A 19,602-nucleotide genomic window follows, 5' to 3' on the forward strand; every position below is an offset into this window, starting at 1 on the left:
TTCCAAAAGAGGACACAACTAGAAATCAGTGGTTAAGTTGTATTTACAACACTGTTCCAGAATAGTTCAACCCAAATATTCAGATGTGTGCAATGCATTTTAAGGAGGACGAGGACTGTTTCCTGGGAGAGTAGCCTACAATGCCGGTGTTCCTGTGAATTCAGTTCCTGTTTCCCCTTCGGCGCATACTGACCCTATACAGTCTATGATGCTGACAAATAATGCTGACTCAGCCTGTAAGTACGTTGTCATATTTAAAGGATTTGCCACTGACGATTCAAACGCGAGTTTTGAGCAGTGTAGAGTAGCACTTGTTGTTTGTCGTTTCTCCAATCACAAATGCAGACATGGTTTTATGTTTATGCGGCGCGATGCGATGCAACGCAACGCGTAAAAAGACAGTACAAGTCATTATAATCAGTAATTATGTCCCCACTGGATGCAACAAATGCCTTGTTTATAATGTTTTTTTTAATGTTTTTGTCTCGTCGCTCCATCACAATATGGTAGGGGCGTAACATCTCCGTCACACGCTTGAGGAATTCGGCCAATCACAACGTACTGGATAGCTGGCCAATCAGAGCACACCTCGCTTTTCAGACCGATGAGCTTTGTAAAAATCGACGCGTTTCAGAAAGGTGGGGCATAGAGGAGAAACAATAATGTACAGTATGTGGAAAATAATGTGTTTTTTGAACCTTAAACCACATAAACACATTTCATTACACCAAATACACAAAATAATATGTGGAAAATAATGTGTTTTTTGAACCTTAAACCGCATAAACACATTGCATTACACCAAATACACAAAATAATGTTATTTTTTAGCAACATCATATGACCCCTTTAACGCATAAAAATGCACTTTGATAGTTACATGAAAAGTCTATGGGGTAAATGTACTATTTAATATAATGAACTATTCTTTTTCTACTCTCTGTCTATTTTATTTTCAATTTCAACTTAAGCGACAACGATATTTTGGATATTTGTGTTATGTTACAGCAATGGTACAAGGGCTATGGTAATCATTTAACCTATATTTATTCTAGAATATTATTTCATTTTATTTTTTATTTCCCCAAATTTATTTTTCCTCCATTTTATTTTGTTTTATTTTTTATTTTTTTTACATTTTATTTACAAACTGAGTGACAGTGTTATTTTCTATACTAATCATTTAACTTGTATTTATCCTGAAACATTCATTTAATTTCATGAACTGAACAATATTATAGTGTCTTCTAAGAAAAACAGTTTTCTTAAAAGCAACTCAACTTTAGCACAGTGATTCCCATGACAAAAATTGTGGCTGATAAGTGAGCCCTTTCTAAAACAGAGCCAGAATCTGTCATTTCTGCCCCTTCTGCTTTGCAGTTGTCCCACTGTGAGTGCAGTAGCCCATGAAAAGAGTTCACAGGCAGTCCTGCTGTTTGTTAGTGTTTATGTTGTGGCTCCATGTGCACTTTAAGTTGAATGTCCTAATTACAGCTGGTTGGGTGCTGCGGTTTAAGGCAGGCCTCTCCGCGGTGCGCTGTGCGGCGAGAGGATTGAGCTGACAATAACCTCACCACGTGCTGCCTCTTGTGATAAAAAGCCAGGCTCTACCTCTTACCGTGCTGGAATATTCTCCGTTTGCCACTTTAATTGATGTCAATAAGGTTATGCTAAATTTGAAGATTTGAATAATTTGTCTTCCAGCACAATAATGGCATCACCCAGGCTACAGGCTGCTTAAGCGCAAGGCTGAATGGAGGTGTCAGGCACCCGGCGCTCTCTGCCCACATTCTGGGTTGACACCCCTTGTGTTTGCGTCCCCCGCTCATCTGATTAAAACTCCACTACTGGGGAGAATCTGAACTTACATAGGCTCAAGCTTTACTATTAGCTCAAATTACCTCATATTACAGTGAAATGTCAGTATTTGGGGAATACAAAGGATTACAGAATTTCACAACTTCATTGCAGTTTTCTGGAAATTCTTGTTATTCCTAGTTTAAAATGGATAGAGGAACAGAAATAAAAACCTTATATTTCACAAAATGTCATTATTTACTCTATTTACTCATCCTGATGTGTTTCCAAATCCATTTGACAATATTTTTCATGAATCTTCCTGAATCTTCATGCTGCACTTTTACCACGATGTACTGATCACAGTCATGTGGACATTACATTTTACAACTTAAAATCTACTATATGACATCAGAAGACTTGGAATATAGTGTGTATATGTCATATGCTACCTGGTCATGGCAAAAACGTACCTGGGGGCACTTTTTCGCGAGACGCGAAATACGTACCAATAAGTACATATCACTGCAGTTTCCAAAAGAAATGAACACTAGAGGCAGTAAAACTCAGACTTCTCACACAAATTTACAGAGTTTCGATTAATAAAGCGTAATTTTTGAAGTACAGTTACTTGAAGAATATTATGTTATGACTTCAAAACACTTTTAATATGCTGGGAGATTTAAAAACTGATGCTTTTGATTGTTAGCACCGCACATATCCAGCTTCATATCAATGGGTTTTCATAGACGGTAAGTTTGTTCGGTAGCTCACGGAGTACGGAGACGTACTTGAGAGGTGAGGAGCTCCAGTTCGAATCCCGTGTAACTATGATTCGACAAAACAGTTCAAATCTGCATATAAGTAAGTTCAAATGACACGGTTGCATCAACAAATGCGTTTTTATATCAGTTTTGCATTTGTTAACACTATAGGGTAGGTTTAGGGTTGGGTTTGGTGTAGGGCATATTTCCAACACGATAGAGCATTAACTTTTAGCGACAGTCCCCGGATATTTGAATTCTGAACCGCCACAATACGTACCTGAAGCAACGTAATAAAAACACAGCAATACGTACCTATATCAACGTAATAAAAACGTGCCAGGGTTCACCTATCGAACTCGTGTTTTAGCGCCATTCAGTGGACTTTGAAACTGCGGCGAAACGTGCAGTAAGGTAGGCCTACGTAAAAACGGTGTTGCAGAAAAGTACCCAGAGAGAGGTACTTATGAGACCAGGTTGGTCGTATGGACACCTTTATGGTGCTTTTATGGTGTTTGTCATTTTTGGAACATCAAAAAGGTACATATGGCTATATCTATATCTATCCAATAATGTGAAGACTTCAGGTGATGCCAGCTTTGGATCGACATACAAAACTGTCAAATATTATCCTTATATTGTAATCATTACGATTGCTGCCTAAAACATTTGTATTGTCTGCTTAACTATATACATGATACAGCTAACCATGTAACTTGTATTATATTTCTGCCATATGGACATTACTTTGATACACTCCTCTGTGGCTGATAATATAATTCTTCCCAATTGTAACATTGAAACAAGCATTTTCTGTAACGCTGCTTTGAAACAATATGTATTGTGAATATATGCTGCATATGGTGCAGGTCAGACATCAGTGTTTGCCTCATGACTAAATGTCATTTCAAAATGTTGTCTTCTTTAATGCTCTGTATTGGAAGTCGTGATAAAATGGAAGTAGCGACATTTCCGTATTGTGACATACATCCGAGTATACAAGAATTCTTAAAAAATAAAAAATGTAAGGTGTTGACTTGGGTCTATACATGAGTTGTTGATTGGATGGAGGCAAATCTGAATGGCAGCTTGCAGTGTATTGTTAGAAAGGGACAGGGTTTATACAAACAAAGTGATTGGAGAAGTCCATCATACGTCATCAGAATTATGGGGTCAAACTTTTTTTTAATGAAATATATACATGTCAATTGTTCACAATAAGATCAATAATGTGCATTTAAAAAATAGATGAAGTTCACTTCATGCTGACTTTAAAACAGCATACCATGCATTCAACATAATAGTGCCACATACAGTCCTGTGAGGGGCATTTCATTTAACGGCTAGAGCTGAATATAATCAAACCTCAATTAAGCGCCTGTTAAGTCTTGTCTCTCCTCCAGCTGCCCATTCAGCCCCCTGTCGGGCAGGCGGTTTGCCCCTGACTCATCGCCCCGTGTCCAGGGTCATATACCAGCGCTCAGCGGCGTGAAAGCCCGCTGCGTGCTGCCCCATAAATTAACACATTTCCCTCTCTCTCTCTCTACCACCTTCATCACAGGAAGTCTGCTTGGCCTGCTCATATCATATATCACATGAGAAGAGGGACTTTCCGCACTCGTATAGTCCAACATGCTCCATTTCAAGTGCCCTTTTATGTATTTAATATGTTTCAAGTGCTGCATATTTTCCTGGAAGCTTCGGGAGGATATTAGTCTAAATTCACTTATCTGTTTAGGCCATGCGTCTGAGAATGTATGCACACTGGTGGGCCAATGCCTTGTTGTAATATGTTGATTTATTTCCCAACGTGCAGCTGATCATTCTGAAGTCCTCTGTCATCTCCTGGGTTGTATCAGACTTCAGCAAATAGCCCATGGATGTTGTTTTGAGTGGTGCATGTGGGCTTGATTTTGCTCACAGCAGCTCTGTGATGGGCTAATTGGTTTAGCAGGTTGGGTCCTGAGACGGCCAAAGGGCAGCGGGGCGTAGTGAGCCACAACGTGAACCTGATGTTCAGGAGGATGCTTTGTTTCAGTCTGCGGATGGGGAGCATGTGGCAGGCAGAGCAACCTCAGCATTCAGCGTCTCTGACCCTTTTTTTTTTCTACCTCCACCCCTTCTATCTGACTGCTTCACATTGGTTTTGAAACGGCTTTGAATGACTCTGACTTTAACCTATCACATATACAATGGTTCAGTTATTATTATGAGTATTTTTTTTGTTAATGGGTATTTATATGTGTACATATATGTAAATAATATATTTTAAATTAGTTTTTTTTTTTTCGCATTCTGTGGTAATCAACAGCATGACTTTCAAATGGCTTTATGTACAGATTTAAAATGTGATGGGTGCAGAAAATAAAGAAAAACTAAATAATATTTGTCAATGGAATATTTTTATTGTGCATCATTAAGCAGCACAACCGTCTCCAACATTGATCAGAAAATTTGAAAAATCAGCAAATTAGAATGATTTTTGAAGGATCATCTGACACTGAAGACTGGAGTAATGGCTACTGAAAATTCAGCTTTGCATCACAGAAATAAATTACATTTTTTTTTTTTTTTATTATTATTATTATGGTTTTTGCTTTATTTTTGATTTGTGTATATGTGACCCTGGACCACAAAACCAGTCATATGGGTCTTAAGAAATTAAGGATTAAAATCCATTGATGTATGGTTTGTTAGGATAGGACAATATTTGGCTGAGATACAACTATTTGAATATCTGGAATCTGAGGGTGCAAAAAAATCAAAATACTGAGAAAATCACCTTTAAATTTGTCCAAATGAAGTTCTTAGCAATGCATATTACTAATCAAAAATTAAGTTTTAATATATTTACAGTAGGAAATGTACAAAATATCTTCATGGAACATTATCTTTACATAATATCCTAATGATTTTTGTCATAAAACCCATACAATGTATTTTTGGCTATTGCTACAAATATACCACAGCGACTTAAGACTGGTTTTGTGGTCCAGGGTCACATATATTAAAATATTACTATTATTGTTTTTCCAGAGTTTACTGGGTTACATTTGCTGTAAACATTATTAAACAAAACAAGGACAGACCTTGTAGAGTGTCTAATCTCTGGGGGCATCTAATATGAGTGTTTATTATTTTAATCATTCATGAGGGTTGAGACTCTGGGATGGCTGAAGGCTCCAGATTAAATTCTCCCTGGGAGCTTGTTATGACACTGACACTGTTTTCAGCCTAGTAAATGCTCCCTTGGGATGCAGAAAAGGGGTCGTTGTGAAGATGTTTAACCCCTATCAAGGATGAGGCCTTGAACTTCGCGTGACATGCAGTGACCAACAATGAATTGGGAAACCAATTTACTGTGGTTTCCATATCTTTTTGCTGATCCTGACTCTCGTTCCTTTCTACCCACCAGGTGATGAGCATCCTCGGCAACCCTAGCGCCGTGGCCCCTCAGCCCCAGCATGAGTTCTCCATCTCCCCCTTGCACAGCAGCCTGGAGGCCTCCAACCCAATCTCAGCCAGCTGCAGCCATCGCTCCGAGCCTATCAAGACTGCTGACAGCCTGCCCTCCTCCCAGTCCTACTGCCCCTCTACGTATAGCACCACCAGCTACAGCGTAGACCCCGTCACTGCGGGCTACCAGTACAGTCAGTATGGCCAGAGTAAGTGCCTCTCTCCTCTTTACTTATAGTGAAAATTAATTACGTTTTTGTCGCATTTCCCCCTACATACCCATCGGTAGGACTCAAGTTGTATTCCTCATGAGTAAGTCGCTTTAGATAAAAGCATCTGCTAAATGAGTAAATGTAAAAATGTAACTGTAAGTTACACTAATATTGACACTTTTTATTTTATACTGCAGTGGTTCTCAACCAGAGGGCCGCAGCAAACTTCTTTTTAAGGGGGAATCTCAAAATGACTTAAAATGTTTAAAATAAGAAATATAAAAATAATAATAATTTTATATTTCTTATTTAATTTGTTCCTTCAACAACTGTGATTTTTATTTAAGAACCAGGACCTTCTTAAAGAGATCATTTAAAAAGGACACTTATTTCATCCATTTAATCCATGTGTTGTTCCAACCCGTAGTTCTTCTATGAAATGCAAAAGGAGAATTTTAAGTTGAATATCCTGGCCACTTTTTTTCCATGTAATAAAAGACAGGAGCTGTAAAGCTCCAAAATCTCTTTCTCTAAAAAAAGCACCATAACAGTGGTCAATACATCTTGTGCACTAAAATGCACTATATCCCATATTTTAAAGCCATATGATAGCTTTGTGTGAGAAACTGAAATTTAAGTCAAATTAAATCATGCACTACAGATTATGGGGGTTCATGAGAAAAATAACAGATCTTTTGAATCAAATGAATCAAATGAGCTAGTACACAAAACTGACCTGAATTTTGAGTTCAAGTGAGTTCAGTGAGTTCAACTCAACTGGCACAAAAAATAAGGTGTAGAAAAAAAAAATTTTATTTAGAAATTGCTAGTAAATTTCTCAAGCAATTACACAAAAACATCAAGTATTTTGTGGTGTTGCTTTCTGTCATATGGAAAAGAGTACCTGGTTATTCATTAAATGATTTACAATTCAGTTAATTTACATTCAGTTATTTTAGTTGAGTTTAGTACCGAATCTTAATGTTTGAGGGAACTATTTCTTTTAAGTACTCCCTGGGGTGCGAAATCACTGATTTAGCCCACCTGTCTAATATTTCATTGAAATTCGGGAGACAGCTTAAGGGCGCACTTTGTAGAGGTGCGTGTGTTTGCATGTGTTCAGTGTGACCGTGAGTGTCAGAGAGCAGATTCGGTGCTCCTCTTAGGGAAGGCAGAGATTCATTCTGAGCGGGATTTAAGGAGTAAACGGGGCTGACAGGAGAGAAAGGCTTCCTGAGGGAGAGAGGTTAAGTGAGCTGTGATTACTCTCTCTGCGAGCTGTCAGCACCAGTGTCTCCTGTACAGACAGCTAGCCCACCCACAGGTATGCGGCTGCTACCGTACGTGCCACCATTCCCTGACAGCTTCCTTTTTGCTCTTGCTTACAGACGCTAACGTGCTGCGCTTACTGTCACACTGACAGATGTCTGGCACCGTCCGCACACACCCTCGCTCTGCCCCGCCTCAACACTTCTGCTAATGATGAATAAAGGAAGGAGAGGTTCAAATAACACCTCCTCGACTGGAGTAATCAAAGGGCCTCCGACCAAACAACATCAGAGGCTCTTGACATGCCAGCAGCTAATGCCAGCGCACTAATGCTCGCCTTTTTTATATCCATTAATCATAGACGTCTCTGTCGTGATGCATTTTGTCATTAATGTTGACATTTTGATCAAATGATCACTGTGTTTACTGCTTGTCGGAAAAGGAGTGGCTGTGGTCGCAATGCCAACTCCAAAAACACTCATGTAGCAAAAACTCAATCCTGTCAGTTTCGAAATGCAAAGCCCTCAGGTTTAACCTCCTCCGCTTGACTGTTTCCACTTCCATTTTTTCCATTTCGGCTTTGAGGATGGGGGTGGGAAACGTCTATGCAAATAATTACCTGAAGGTTACAGCTAGCACAGTGCTAACTTAATAAGTAAACCGATTCCAGTTGGACTCAGCGAGGGAGGCCTTTTCTGTTTTGAAAAGGGAAGTGGCTAGAGGGGTTAATTGGAGCTTCCCCAGTTTTTTGTGCCGCACCACTTCCATCCTGTCCTTGGTTTGTCCTCGCAACCCCAAACACGATTCACTGTCTTTTTCCACCAATCAAATGCCCTTAATGCCTTTAGCTCATGTATTTAAATTGAAACAGTGTGAGATGGGAGGCAGATCAATGCTGAGGTCCTGGGTTGCAAGCGGGACTCTGGGTGCCCTCTGACCCTGGATTAGCCTGCAGGATAGAGTCGACACGTGCTCCTGATAAAGATCTCCCAGCGAAGCCAGACTCCAGATCAATCCAATGCGAGCCGTGCCCTCAGGTGCTATGTTAGTCACACTGTTTTTTGTGCTACACCTATCTGGTGGGAATCTCGCCACTCTTTCAGCCGTCTCTCCCCTCTCTCTATTGCATTTTGCACAGCCGTACAGATACATATCTCGATCAACAGTAACAGTTTTCACAAGCATAGAAATTCAAGTGGACTCATTATCTAAATCTACTCAGTAGAGCTGAAAAAGTTTTAGCTTCACCAACTTTTCTCCCCCAACCAATTGCGTTCAAAAGAACTTGAAAAACTTTTTGTTTTGTTTTGTTTAAATTTTGTTTATGGCAATTTGGGTGGCTTTTTTTTTTTTTAAGAAAGATGGATGGATGGAATAGACTGGTGTATCACAATATAATGTTATATGATGGGAAGTGTGGAATTCTGAGAAGAGGGATGACAGACATAACGAGAAATGTGCTGAGGAATACTCGCTATGACAGGAATGAGTGACAGTGGGGAACAGGTGCTCTGTGTCTCTGGAATCAGAAGTGTGTTTGTGAAAGCTCACAATGATGTGAAGTGTCTGCTCTGAAACTACACCCAAAGTTTATATGCTTATATGGATCAATGACAAATAAGGATGTTCAAGATGAAAATATAGAAAAGTCACCTTTTAAAAAAGTCTACATTTTAAAAAAAAACTTCCAACAGTTTTTGTTTATTTTGATTTAAAAACAATGTCAACTGGTTCAATCATAAAGTTAAAAGTAATAAAATATTTCCCCAAACTTAATCATAATTTTCAAAAAATTGCTTAGATGGATCAATTACAAATAAGCTGCGTAAAATGAAATTGTAGAACTATAACCTTTGTATTCATGTTGATTTCATACATTTTAATTTAGATTGAAAGGCTCTAAAAACTATCAAGTGGTGTAACCTTAAAGTTAAAATGTATAAAATATTCATTGTTAAAAAAAACAACTATATTTCTAAAAAAAAAAATACATATATTTATGAAAAAAATGTATGTTGGTTATGCCACACTGATTTCATTAGGCAGACAAAGATTTTTTTTATTTATATTTATTTTATTTTTTCATTGCATATTTTTAAAAAGCTATGACTTTGAGTATATTTAGATATTAATGTTAGATAGATTATGCCAAACAGCATTTTTTCTTCTTCAAATCTTTAACTTTTACTGAGACCAGTCTGTTACACCAAGACATTTTTTATTTTAAGTGCCACAAAAAAAAAAAGTATTTTACCTTATGCCAAACAATATATATTTTTAAGTATTTTAGTTTTTTAATGAGACCAGGAAAAAAAAGTTTTTGCTTGTTCATCGTTGAACAGGTGTATTCAGGTAACTGTGTATGGATTGCGTGTACACCACAGATCTAGGCAAAAATAGTCACTGTTGCATATTATTTTCGTATCACTGAGAAATTAATTGATTGTTTTCATCTTTGTGTGTAGCTGCGGTGGATTACCTGGCTAAGAATGTGAGCTTGTCCACGCAGAGAAGGATGAAGCTCGGAGAGCACTCGGCTGTGCTCGGACTGCTACAGGTGGAGACGGGACAGGCATATTGATGGATCTCAAACTGAACATCCAACCATGTGTTTCACCAGCATCCCTCCATTCTTTCTGCAGAACCCACATATGGACCATCTGACTAGGAATGAACAAGGCCAAGAGAAGTACAAAATCATGGGCAGTCTTAGATTTTCTACCTATAGCAGCGTGAATACAAAAGCCATTCCACATAAAAAACAGACACTATTGTGCCGCATCTCCTTACTCGTCCCGATCCTTTCTCTATTTCACAACAAAGAGACCCTTTCAGGGCTTCAGAAAGAAGCCGAGGGAAAATGAGAATCAATTGTCTGAGCCCAAATCACTAAAGCCCTGCCCGTCGGCATCCAGTGTTAGCACACATAGGCTACAGCTGCAGCCACTTGCCCATTGCAAACTGTTCGGACCATGTTGTTTATAGAAAATGATGGTATTATAATTATATTTGTTATTATAAATGTGGTTGTTCCTATTGCTGTTGCATTTACTTATTGTAATTGCTCTTTGTTTACATGTTTCATTTTTATTTTTCTCATGTTTAGTTCCTGTTTCTATCTTAACCACAAGGCCTTGCTTTGTAAAATTACATTTCTAATGGATTTACATGATAGTGTGGCAGGTTGTTTGCAAAGCTACAATGCATACAATTTGCTCATTTAAATCTTAAACCTGACATTCCACAAAACCTGGGCTGGTCAGTGGGGCATCTGGGTTGGTGGAGCCTTGATATGGGGCAAAAAGGTAGTCTGTGACCTGCTCTCTATGGGTGGAAAGTGTCTTGGGGATATCAGTGTTATTTATGATGATTTTGTCTTAAAAAAATACACTGTTCTGAAATATGATGACCAAATGACAAAAATACATTCTTTTCATTCTAGTATTTCTAGCAATGAACACATACTTAATCATCTCTGTGGTCACTATAATTACCATTATAATGAGCCCTTACGGGCAAATGCCAATTTTAGCATGTTATGGCTTTTGATATACTTTCCCATATGCTTCTCTGCTATTCATGGAAAGTATAGATATAGCTTATCATTTATCCAAGAACTTAAAAACAATCAGATATTAGCCAATGAATGGCTGAAGGGTGATTTGTGAATTCATGTTTCAGCAATTAGGAAGAGGATGTACTAAATTGGTAGCACTTTTTTATTCATAAGAAAATTCGTTTCTGTGGTCACTGTAAAATGAACTGAACTGAAACTGTAGAATGGGTATCTGAATTTTTCGCAGTTTGTAGAGAGAAGTCGACTTTTACTGGAAATTATGCCATTTTATATAGGTAAAAAGTGGGATGGTCTCTGAATAATTGTCTTGAAGAAAAAAAAATCTTCAAAATATTACATTGAGAGATGGAATATATGACCACATTTATGGATTCTGTGTTTACATTTAATATTTGCCACCATGGCTCCTTATTCAACCTATTATCAGCTGTGTTTTTAACTGACTATTTCGGTGGCTAAGATGAACTGAATCTAAACTGTGCTCCAGTGTCACTAGATGTGCCCTAAAATGTCATATATATTCAGGACAATAACTGAAATATAAACACGTGACCATGTGCCAACAAATGACTGAGGACATTTCCATTTTAACGCTTACAATATTTTGTAGTTAATAAAAAAAAAGACAAAAAAGAAATGTGGAAAAAAAAATCAAAATCATGTTTTTAGTGTGTTGCACTCATTTCTACTGCAAGCATTAATCTAACTTTGGGATATTTGAAGCACTATCCGATGGGGCGATACACCTTTCCCAAATATCTTTTCAACCTCAGTTGCTCTTTATTCTTTCATTGTTTACCTTTTTTTGCTCATATGTAATTTTCTTTGATATATTTCCGTTCAGCATGTGTGTATATTATCATGCCATAATTTATTCAGCTGTATGAAATACTAGCGTAGTGGGAACTTGTATTGGCATTTACTACCTTCAGCCTGTTGGTGTCTTTACTGTAGCACTGGCATATTTGTTATGGATTAAAGCTCAAAAAAGAGGACAAAGAAACCCAGATTGCGTCTTTTTTTTTTTTTTTCCTCAACACCCACTATATGGATCATGCAATAGTCAAATATGCTCATGGGGCATATATATGTCTTCTATTTAAAAACTAAAACATTTTATTACGCATTTAATAGTTCACTCAGTAATGATATATGGCCAGAAGTATCATGTACTTGTGGCCTGCTTTACAATCTAGTACTAAATTTATGAAGAGCTTTTTAATCTGAAATGCTCATTTTCTGTAATACTTACAACATGAAAATCTATTGGCATTTATCATATACACTCTTTTCATTGCTTTGATGTTGCTGTCAACTATAATCATGATTTAATCCCCATCTTAACAATGCTGTATTTTTATAGCCACTTTGAAGTCAAGAGCATCATGACAGTTGTGGTGATTTAAGATACTAAAAATATCAGTTTCCAGTAATTGAGTTTCCCTGGAAGTGAATAGAGTGAAGTGTTGCAGACAGTGTCACAACAGAGACTCTCAGAGCACTGTATTCACAGAAGAGCTGCAGGGCCTGAGGGAATTTACTGCGTTTCTTATGGGGTCACTGAAGGCTGGGCACTGAATACCAGCCAATGTGTAATGGCATTAACGGCCCAAGATGCAGGCATGCGTTGCACCTCCCATCAGAACGAGCACCTCTCTGATGATGGATTATAAACTAGTGTTTAATTAAGATCTTTAAAGTAATATACATTGTAAACAAGTTTTAGTGTTGCCATCTGGGTTCATTTAACGCATTCACACAGTGAGGGAATGTTTCTGCATGTGATTTTGCACTGAGGAATCCTCTTTATGATTCAGCTGTCCTCAGTGTGATGTCATAAAATATCCTTTCAGATATTTCCAATATTACTGTTAGGGGAGCAGCTGCTGGGATGACCTCATAAACAGTCAAATTTGATTTTTGGATGGTCATGACAGTTATTTGTCCTTTGACAGTTATAGATGCCAAACTGTTTTTATTATTTATTTATTATATTATTATTTATTACTTATTTAGCTATATTTATTATTATATGAAATACATTTAGGGAAATTTGTGTGTGATACAAAGACTGAAAAATGGAAAGAAAGAATTAAACACTGAAGACATTTATTATATTTTGACTATATTTTATACTCTATTATATATTATATTGATATTTTTGCAGATAATCTAATCAGTATTTGATGTCTGAAATTTGTCATGAATGTGTGTGTGTGTAGACATGCCTACATGATTTATATATATGACAACAATTTATATATATTTAATATAATATAATTTTTTATTAATAAATAATCTAGTATATTATATTAAATATTATATTTTTATTAATAATATAATTTATTAATAACATTATATTATATTATTATATTATTTATTAAACTAATTTTATGACGGACATTTTATGACATCACATTACATCGAGGACAGCTGAATCACGTGCGATTATTTTCTGAATATTAATATGAACATAACCTGATAAATCGGATAACTAAATTAAATGAATAAATCGTTCAAAAAGACTAAATAAATAGGTGAATAAATAGCCAATATCATCAATAAGATCAAAGAACTGACTTTCCAGTGGGGGAGTTTTAAAGAATTTCTGGGACGTGGTGCTTTCATGATAATGGGTATTTTGGGTCACTCACAAGTTGTTATTTGGAGGTAGGAACATGCTACGAGGTACAGACTGATTAAAACATGTCTGAAGAATTCACCACGACACCCCTCTCCCCCCTTCTTTGGCTGTTATTATTATGTTTTAGAAACTCTGCGGTGTCAACCTCTCGAAAACGTAACAAAGAAAGCACTTACAAAGCCTAACATCTCCTTAAATCCCGTAATTATTCCAGGATACATTATGTACCTGAGCCCAGGTGTCTGATCTTCACCGAAGGGATTCCACATTCCTACAATCAGTTTACACCGACAGATCGCATGATTGCCTAATAACCTGGATCGGTAAGTCGAGCGCTTAGCAGAAGATTGTTACAGAGAGAAGAATGTATCCCTTTGACAGACTCCATTGTTCGACATATTCTGCTTCTACGAAGCATTATACTCTTCTAAAATGGATTTTTTTTTAGTACATATGTCAATAGGGTAAGACAATTTTATTTCTCCTCGCAATTCACACGAAGTTTCCCTTTTTAAACCCAGTCTTTCATTTGCTATATCCAGGCACCTAATACAAGATTATAGTCCCCCATAGTAACCCTGGCATCCCTCAACCAAACCACGGTGTGCCCCTCCTTGCCCCCATCTAATCTTCACACTCCAGCATCACTGCAAAATTAAGCTGTGAGAGAGCTGGGAGTCGTTTTAACCCCGCTCGGTCTAAACGACTCTCAATACACCCTATTAAAAAAAAAAAAAATTCTCGGTGCAGTCAACATTTTTATTCCTACCTACCAATATGTCTAATTCGTATCCCTCTTTAATGTCGAGCGCCGTCTATTTCTCTCCGTCCTCTGTGCCATCTCACCTCAGTGAGCAAAAAAGGCGGGATTTCAAGGTGAGCATGCAGGTATAAATCCAAGAGATAAATCATGGGGCCTGTTTACAGGTTGCTCGCGAAATCTACAGTTAGCTTGAGGATTTATTCATAGTAATAATCCAAAATGGAGGCAAAATACTACAGACTGAAAATAATGAGCACGTGCTGCTGCATTCTGTGGGGAGATACATACATAAACCCTCTTTTTGAAAGCAGTCAGCTCTTAACAAAGCGTGACGCCTGGGTATAGACTCTAATACACAAATATAATTTTTTCTAGATAATAGCCTATCACGCAGCATACAATTTAAATTAAAAAATGCAATTTTCACCTTGAAATGAACAAATGATTACAATTTCTATACAAATTAAGGCATCCAGGCAGCGCCTCAGTGCACAGCTCAGGCCATGAAACCTGACATAATTACCATGAAATACATTCTCAAATATTTGTATTTTGTCCATAGCTTTAAAACATGCCAGTCTGCCACCTTCTGATCTCACCTTCTGGGGCAAACACAGAGAAAAAAAAGAGAGTGGAAATCATCTAAGATGAAAAGCCCTTCAACGGGCAAGATAAAAATGTGTAAAAAAGGCATAGGGGAAAAAATAAAACAAACAGTAAATTGCTGCCGTTCAGCCTGACAGCCCCTGGAGTTATCTCTAAAAGCCAAATTACTGAGTCTTATCATGGGAATCATATCTAATGGTTATCTACTCAGATGTTTCCCTCTCTCCCTCCTCTCTGCACCCCCTGTTCTTTGCCAGAGATTGCATTTATTTATGATTAGGAATATCTTTAGAAGAAAAGATGTTAACTTGTACATTTCGTTTGGAAAGTTATGGTGAATTGCAAGTGGTACAAAAGAACGAGGCATGTAATTCAGAGGTGAGCGCAGCCTTGAGGATGATGGGAGAGATGCATGCCAATGACCAGGTGGTAGCTATATGCAAATATTTTAAATACAGGCTCAGAAAACAACATTTCTATCATAAAATGTAGAATTATTGGGTATTATATTATATTATACAGTATTATTGGGTATTATATTATATTATTTACCTTGTTATATGTAGTTTGATTAGGAAAAACATGAAAATATAAATAGACATTAAGCTCAGGAAACACTATTACTTAAACATTAGTATTAACCAGAAACAGATTATTATATTATATTAATTATATTATATTATATTTCTTAAACATTATATATACAGTGGGTACGGAAAGTATTCAGACCCCCTTAAATTTTTCACTCTTTGTTATATTGCAGCCATTTGCGAAAATGCTTATAAATAGAAACATTTTAATAATGTAATGTAGGTTGATAAGCATAATCATAGATGTTAGGATTCTGAGATTAGTATAGGGTTTTATATTTGAATATATTTACCTATTTATTAAATTTATATGTATATTATAATGTAAAATATTATATAAAATATTATAATAGGCTGATAAACACAAATAGACATATTAGTGATCACCCCAAAACAAAATGAGTGTCCTGCTGTACTGTATGATAGTATTTATTCTTTAAGCAAATTGAAATTTCAACACCACTTCACAAACAACATATGGCCTTGCTGACCTTTTCCCAGATAGCTTTGCTTCTCACACAGTTCTGAATATTGGAAAAGGAGAAGAGCAGCAGTTGTCTAGATGGAATGATGGAGGGTCTTGTGGATGTGCGCTCTCTCTTCCTCTCAGCACACATGTGAAGGCTTGCTTCATGCCTAGAGAAACCCTTAACAATGCTAGGAGAGAACTTGTAAAGACGTTCCCTTCCTTACACCTGCCCTCCCACTCCTCTATCTATCTCAGCACACTGTCTGCCTGAGAGGCGCACATCAGATTTCAACACTTGACCTCATAATGCTGGAGGTCAGCGCCACACCAGCAGCAATTTCACACACAAGATGAAAAGGAAATTAACATTGAAGTTGTTTGAGGCGGCAGTTCTGGGCTCTGGCCGGCTCTGGCCAGCTCAGGCGGCAGTCTCCTAACCCCAGCTGGACGTCCTCCTGCTGAAGGCTTAGCCTCTGACCACCTCAACTCAAGGACCAGAAGGCTAAAGAGACCAAAGGAGAACACAGCGCTGCGCCATATCAGAAACAAGGTATTAAAAACAGGGCTTTGTGACCTTCAATTTCAACTGAGCCGTGTTTTTGATGAATTTTTTTTTATACTTAGACGTGCATGTGGAAAAAAAAGAAAAAGTGTATTATATATTCTTGTAAACCTAACATAGATGTAAAATAGTAAGTAAATATATAGAAGAAAAAGCAGAAAATATAATGAGCCTTACTTGCATGATGTAATAAACACAATTGTGATTAACATAAAACATTAAACAACAAAAGTTGCTAAAAGTCGGAAAAAAAAAATCTCAAAAACAAAATGATTTTCTCTTCTCTCCTCAATTCACATCATGCAGGTGGATCCTTTTGCATTCCTGAGTTAGAAGATGGATAAACTAAAAAGTTCATTACATTGTTAAAGTGTTACTAATCACAAGTACCTGCCACTGTGCACCTCCGAAAAATCTAATGTGACACACTGAGATGGAAAATCTATTCTATTTGTCAGTGTCCCTGACTGTGTTACCAGTGCTGAATGGTAATTTCCCTCATCTTAACCTACCCTCCCCCAAAAACAATTTACAGTTCTGTTGCCATTATGTCCTACCAAGACCAGTGCAGATTCAGTCACGACCTTCATATTATGTGAAAATTGGACTTTGCAAACTTGACTCAAGAGGGGGAGAGGAGGCAGAATTGCTTTTCGCTTGATAAGCCCGAGTTCTTCAAAAATCAGCTTCCTAGGAACTGCAGTACAATGTCACCATCCACTCATAAATATGCATGCAAGTAAAAATGACTTTATAATATCAATTTAAATGTTAACAATAAATATACACTGTAAAAAGTGAAAATTTGCAGTTGCTTTGTTAAGGTGCTTTTTCTATTAATTCTTATAACTTACCGTATTGGCCCGAATATAAGACGACCCTGATTATAAGACGACCCCCCTTTTTCCAGATGTACCTTTTGGAAAAAGGCTCTTTAAAAACCAAATCTTGTTTTTTCTCAGTAAAACACATTTTGTCTTCAATTATTTTCATATTGCATATTTTTCCTATTTTAATTTTTGTTTTGAAAGTATGGTAAAAACTGGTAAAATGTACCAACAATCACATTTAAAAAATATACACCCTATTGTTGTGGGTGTATGATTGACATGTCAAAGTCTAGACCCTGAATATAAGACGACCGCATTTTTTCAGATGTATTTCCAAGAAAAAAACATCGTCTTATATTCGGGTCAATACGGTACTTATGTAACCGAAGTTAGACAATTTTGACATATTAAATAATATTTTGACTCTTGAATAAAACCAGTTACATTTTTAGGTTTCTCGACAAAACCTTTTTTTTTTTTACAATGTAATTTTAAGTTGATTGTTGCATTGACCTATGAAATTGAAGGTAACTAATTTGTTTCATAAAAGGGAACACTTAACCGTTGTTTGTTTTGTCTTTCATAAAGAAAAGTAGACACACGTCTCATGAAGCAGCAAACTATGTTGGACATACACATATTGAAAAGTGAGAAATACTCGCACTGATTTGTCCAATTATCTTTCGTGCGTCATGTTCTTCTTCACACCTCGTGGGATCCGTTTACCTTTTGCAGCCTGGCTGTGGCATATATTGAGGTGTACGTTTAATTTTTTATGACATGTTCAGCGTTGACCCAGCTGGGGCTCGGGAATTGTGTCAAATGTCACTGAATGTTTCCGTGTTTCATTTTGTTTTGCCCCCTGCAGCACATTAGCATTGTTTATCCTCCAGCATGTTGATTGTTGCTTCTCCAGCTTTCTAATTTAATCAGTAGTCCCGTCGGGCTGCAGAAATGAATCAAGCATTTGTTTATCTAACATGTCTGTGCGTTTGACTGATGTTCTGCCTTGTTTGTGTTATCCCAGAGCTGTGCCCACTTTGTTATTAATTGAGCTTTTTTTGGCCGTCATTTTGCTCCGTTTAATTCCCTTAAAGGAAAGATTCTTCTTTTCAGATCTGCGACATTGCGGGTCATTAATTATGACGGTAATAAAAGGTGCTTGTGTTGTGCCAGTAAGCCTCTGTCAGTGCAAGGAATCTTTCTCTGTTAACCGGAGGCTTGTCTTTCTTTGCATTCAGGCTGGAGGGACAGTATTGTATGTAGCACCAACAGGCTCTTGGACACTGAGGCCAGCCACATCTTCATGCAATTTACAATACGTGCAGAGACAGTTCTCCAAGCCACACGAGTGTGTTTGTCTTTTGTGGAGGACAAGTTTGAATGGAAGGAAGAATAATTACGACAAGAGGTCCCATACGTCATGTAAAGCCTGCAGTCTGGAGAGATGAAGAGTCTTAAGCAGTGTTGGGGAAAGTTACTTTTAAAAGTAATGCATTACAATATTGCGTTACTTCCTAAAAAAGTAACTAATAACGGTACTTAGTTACTTTTTATTGAAAGTAATGCGTTACGTTACTTTTGCGTTACTTTTTTAAATCTGGGCAGGGCTTGCTTGTTTGCTTTTAATATAAAAAGTTCTATTTTTGGCAAATGTAAAAGCCCTTTCACACCAAAAGCCTCAGGCTGAAGGAAATGTAAATTCACGTCTGTACAGTAGAACACAGAAGAAGAAAGTTCAACACTTCAGCAATAAAAAAAGAAGAAGAAATGTTAGTTTATCTTGAGTAATTTTTGCTTATTAGTATGGTTGAATTGGATCATCGAAGGTCAGCAGCAAATTGGTTAATAAAATGGGATTAAATACATAAAGGATATTTGTATTATTTAACATATTTAATTATTGCAGCTTTGCGTCATATTCTGAGTTGCTTTTAACTGTTTTTATTAATTTTGAGGAAAACTAAATGTGATTTTTTTTTTTTATGAATTAAAGCATGTTCACATTTATTCTAGAACTAAAGTAACATCTTACTCCAGATTTCTCTCAAGGGGACAGGAGA

At 37.0% G+C, this 19,602-nt stretch overlaps 1 protein-coding gene across 5 annotated transcripts in view; it reads left to right on the forward strand.

Annotated features, from left to right (window-relative positions):
- The window catches only part of LOC107687391 (paired box protein Pax-7-like), a 75,726-nt gene extending 63,654 nt beyond the window's left edge, over positions 1-12,072 (forward strand). For all 5 annotated transcript variants that reach the window (XM_016484686.1, XM_016484688.1, XM_016484687.1 and 2 more), the window contains exons 9-10: positions 5,977-6,226; positions 9,964-12,072. In XM_016484686.1, coding sequence (XP_016340172.1) covers positions 5,977-6,226; positions 9,964-10,079 — 366 coding nt within the window. In that variant the 3' untranslated portion in view covers positions 10,080-12,072. The remainder of the gene's footprint in view (positions 1-5,976; positions 6,227-9,963) is intronic.
- The last annotated feature ends 7,530 nt before the right edge of the window (positions 12,073-19,602 follow it).

Source organism: Sinocyclocheilus anshuiensis, unplaced genomic scaffold (assembly GCF_001515605.1).
Source record: "Sinocyclocheilus anshuiensis isolate Anshui unplaced genomic scaffold, SAMN03320099.WGS_v1.1 scaffold1114, whole genome shotgun sequence".
Taxonomy (NCBI): Eukaryota; Metazoa; Chordata; class Actinopteri; order Cypriniformes; family Cyprinidae; genus Sinocyclocheilus; species Sinocyclocheilus anshuiensis.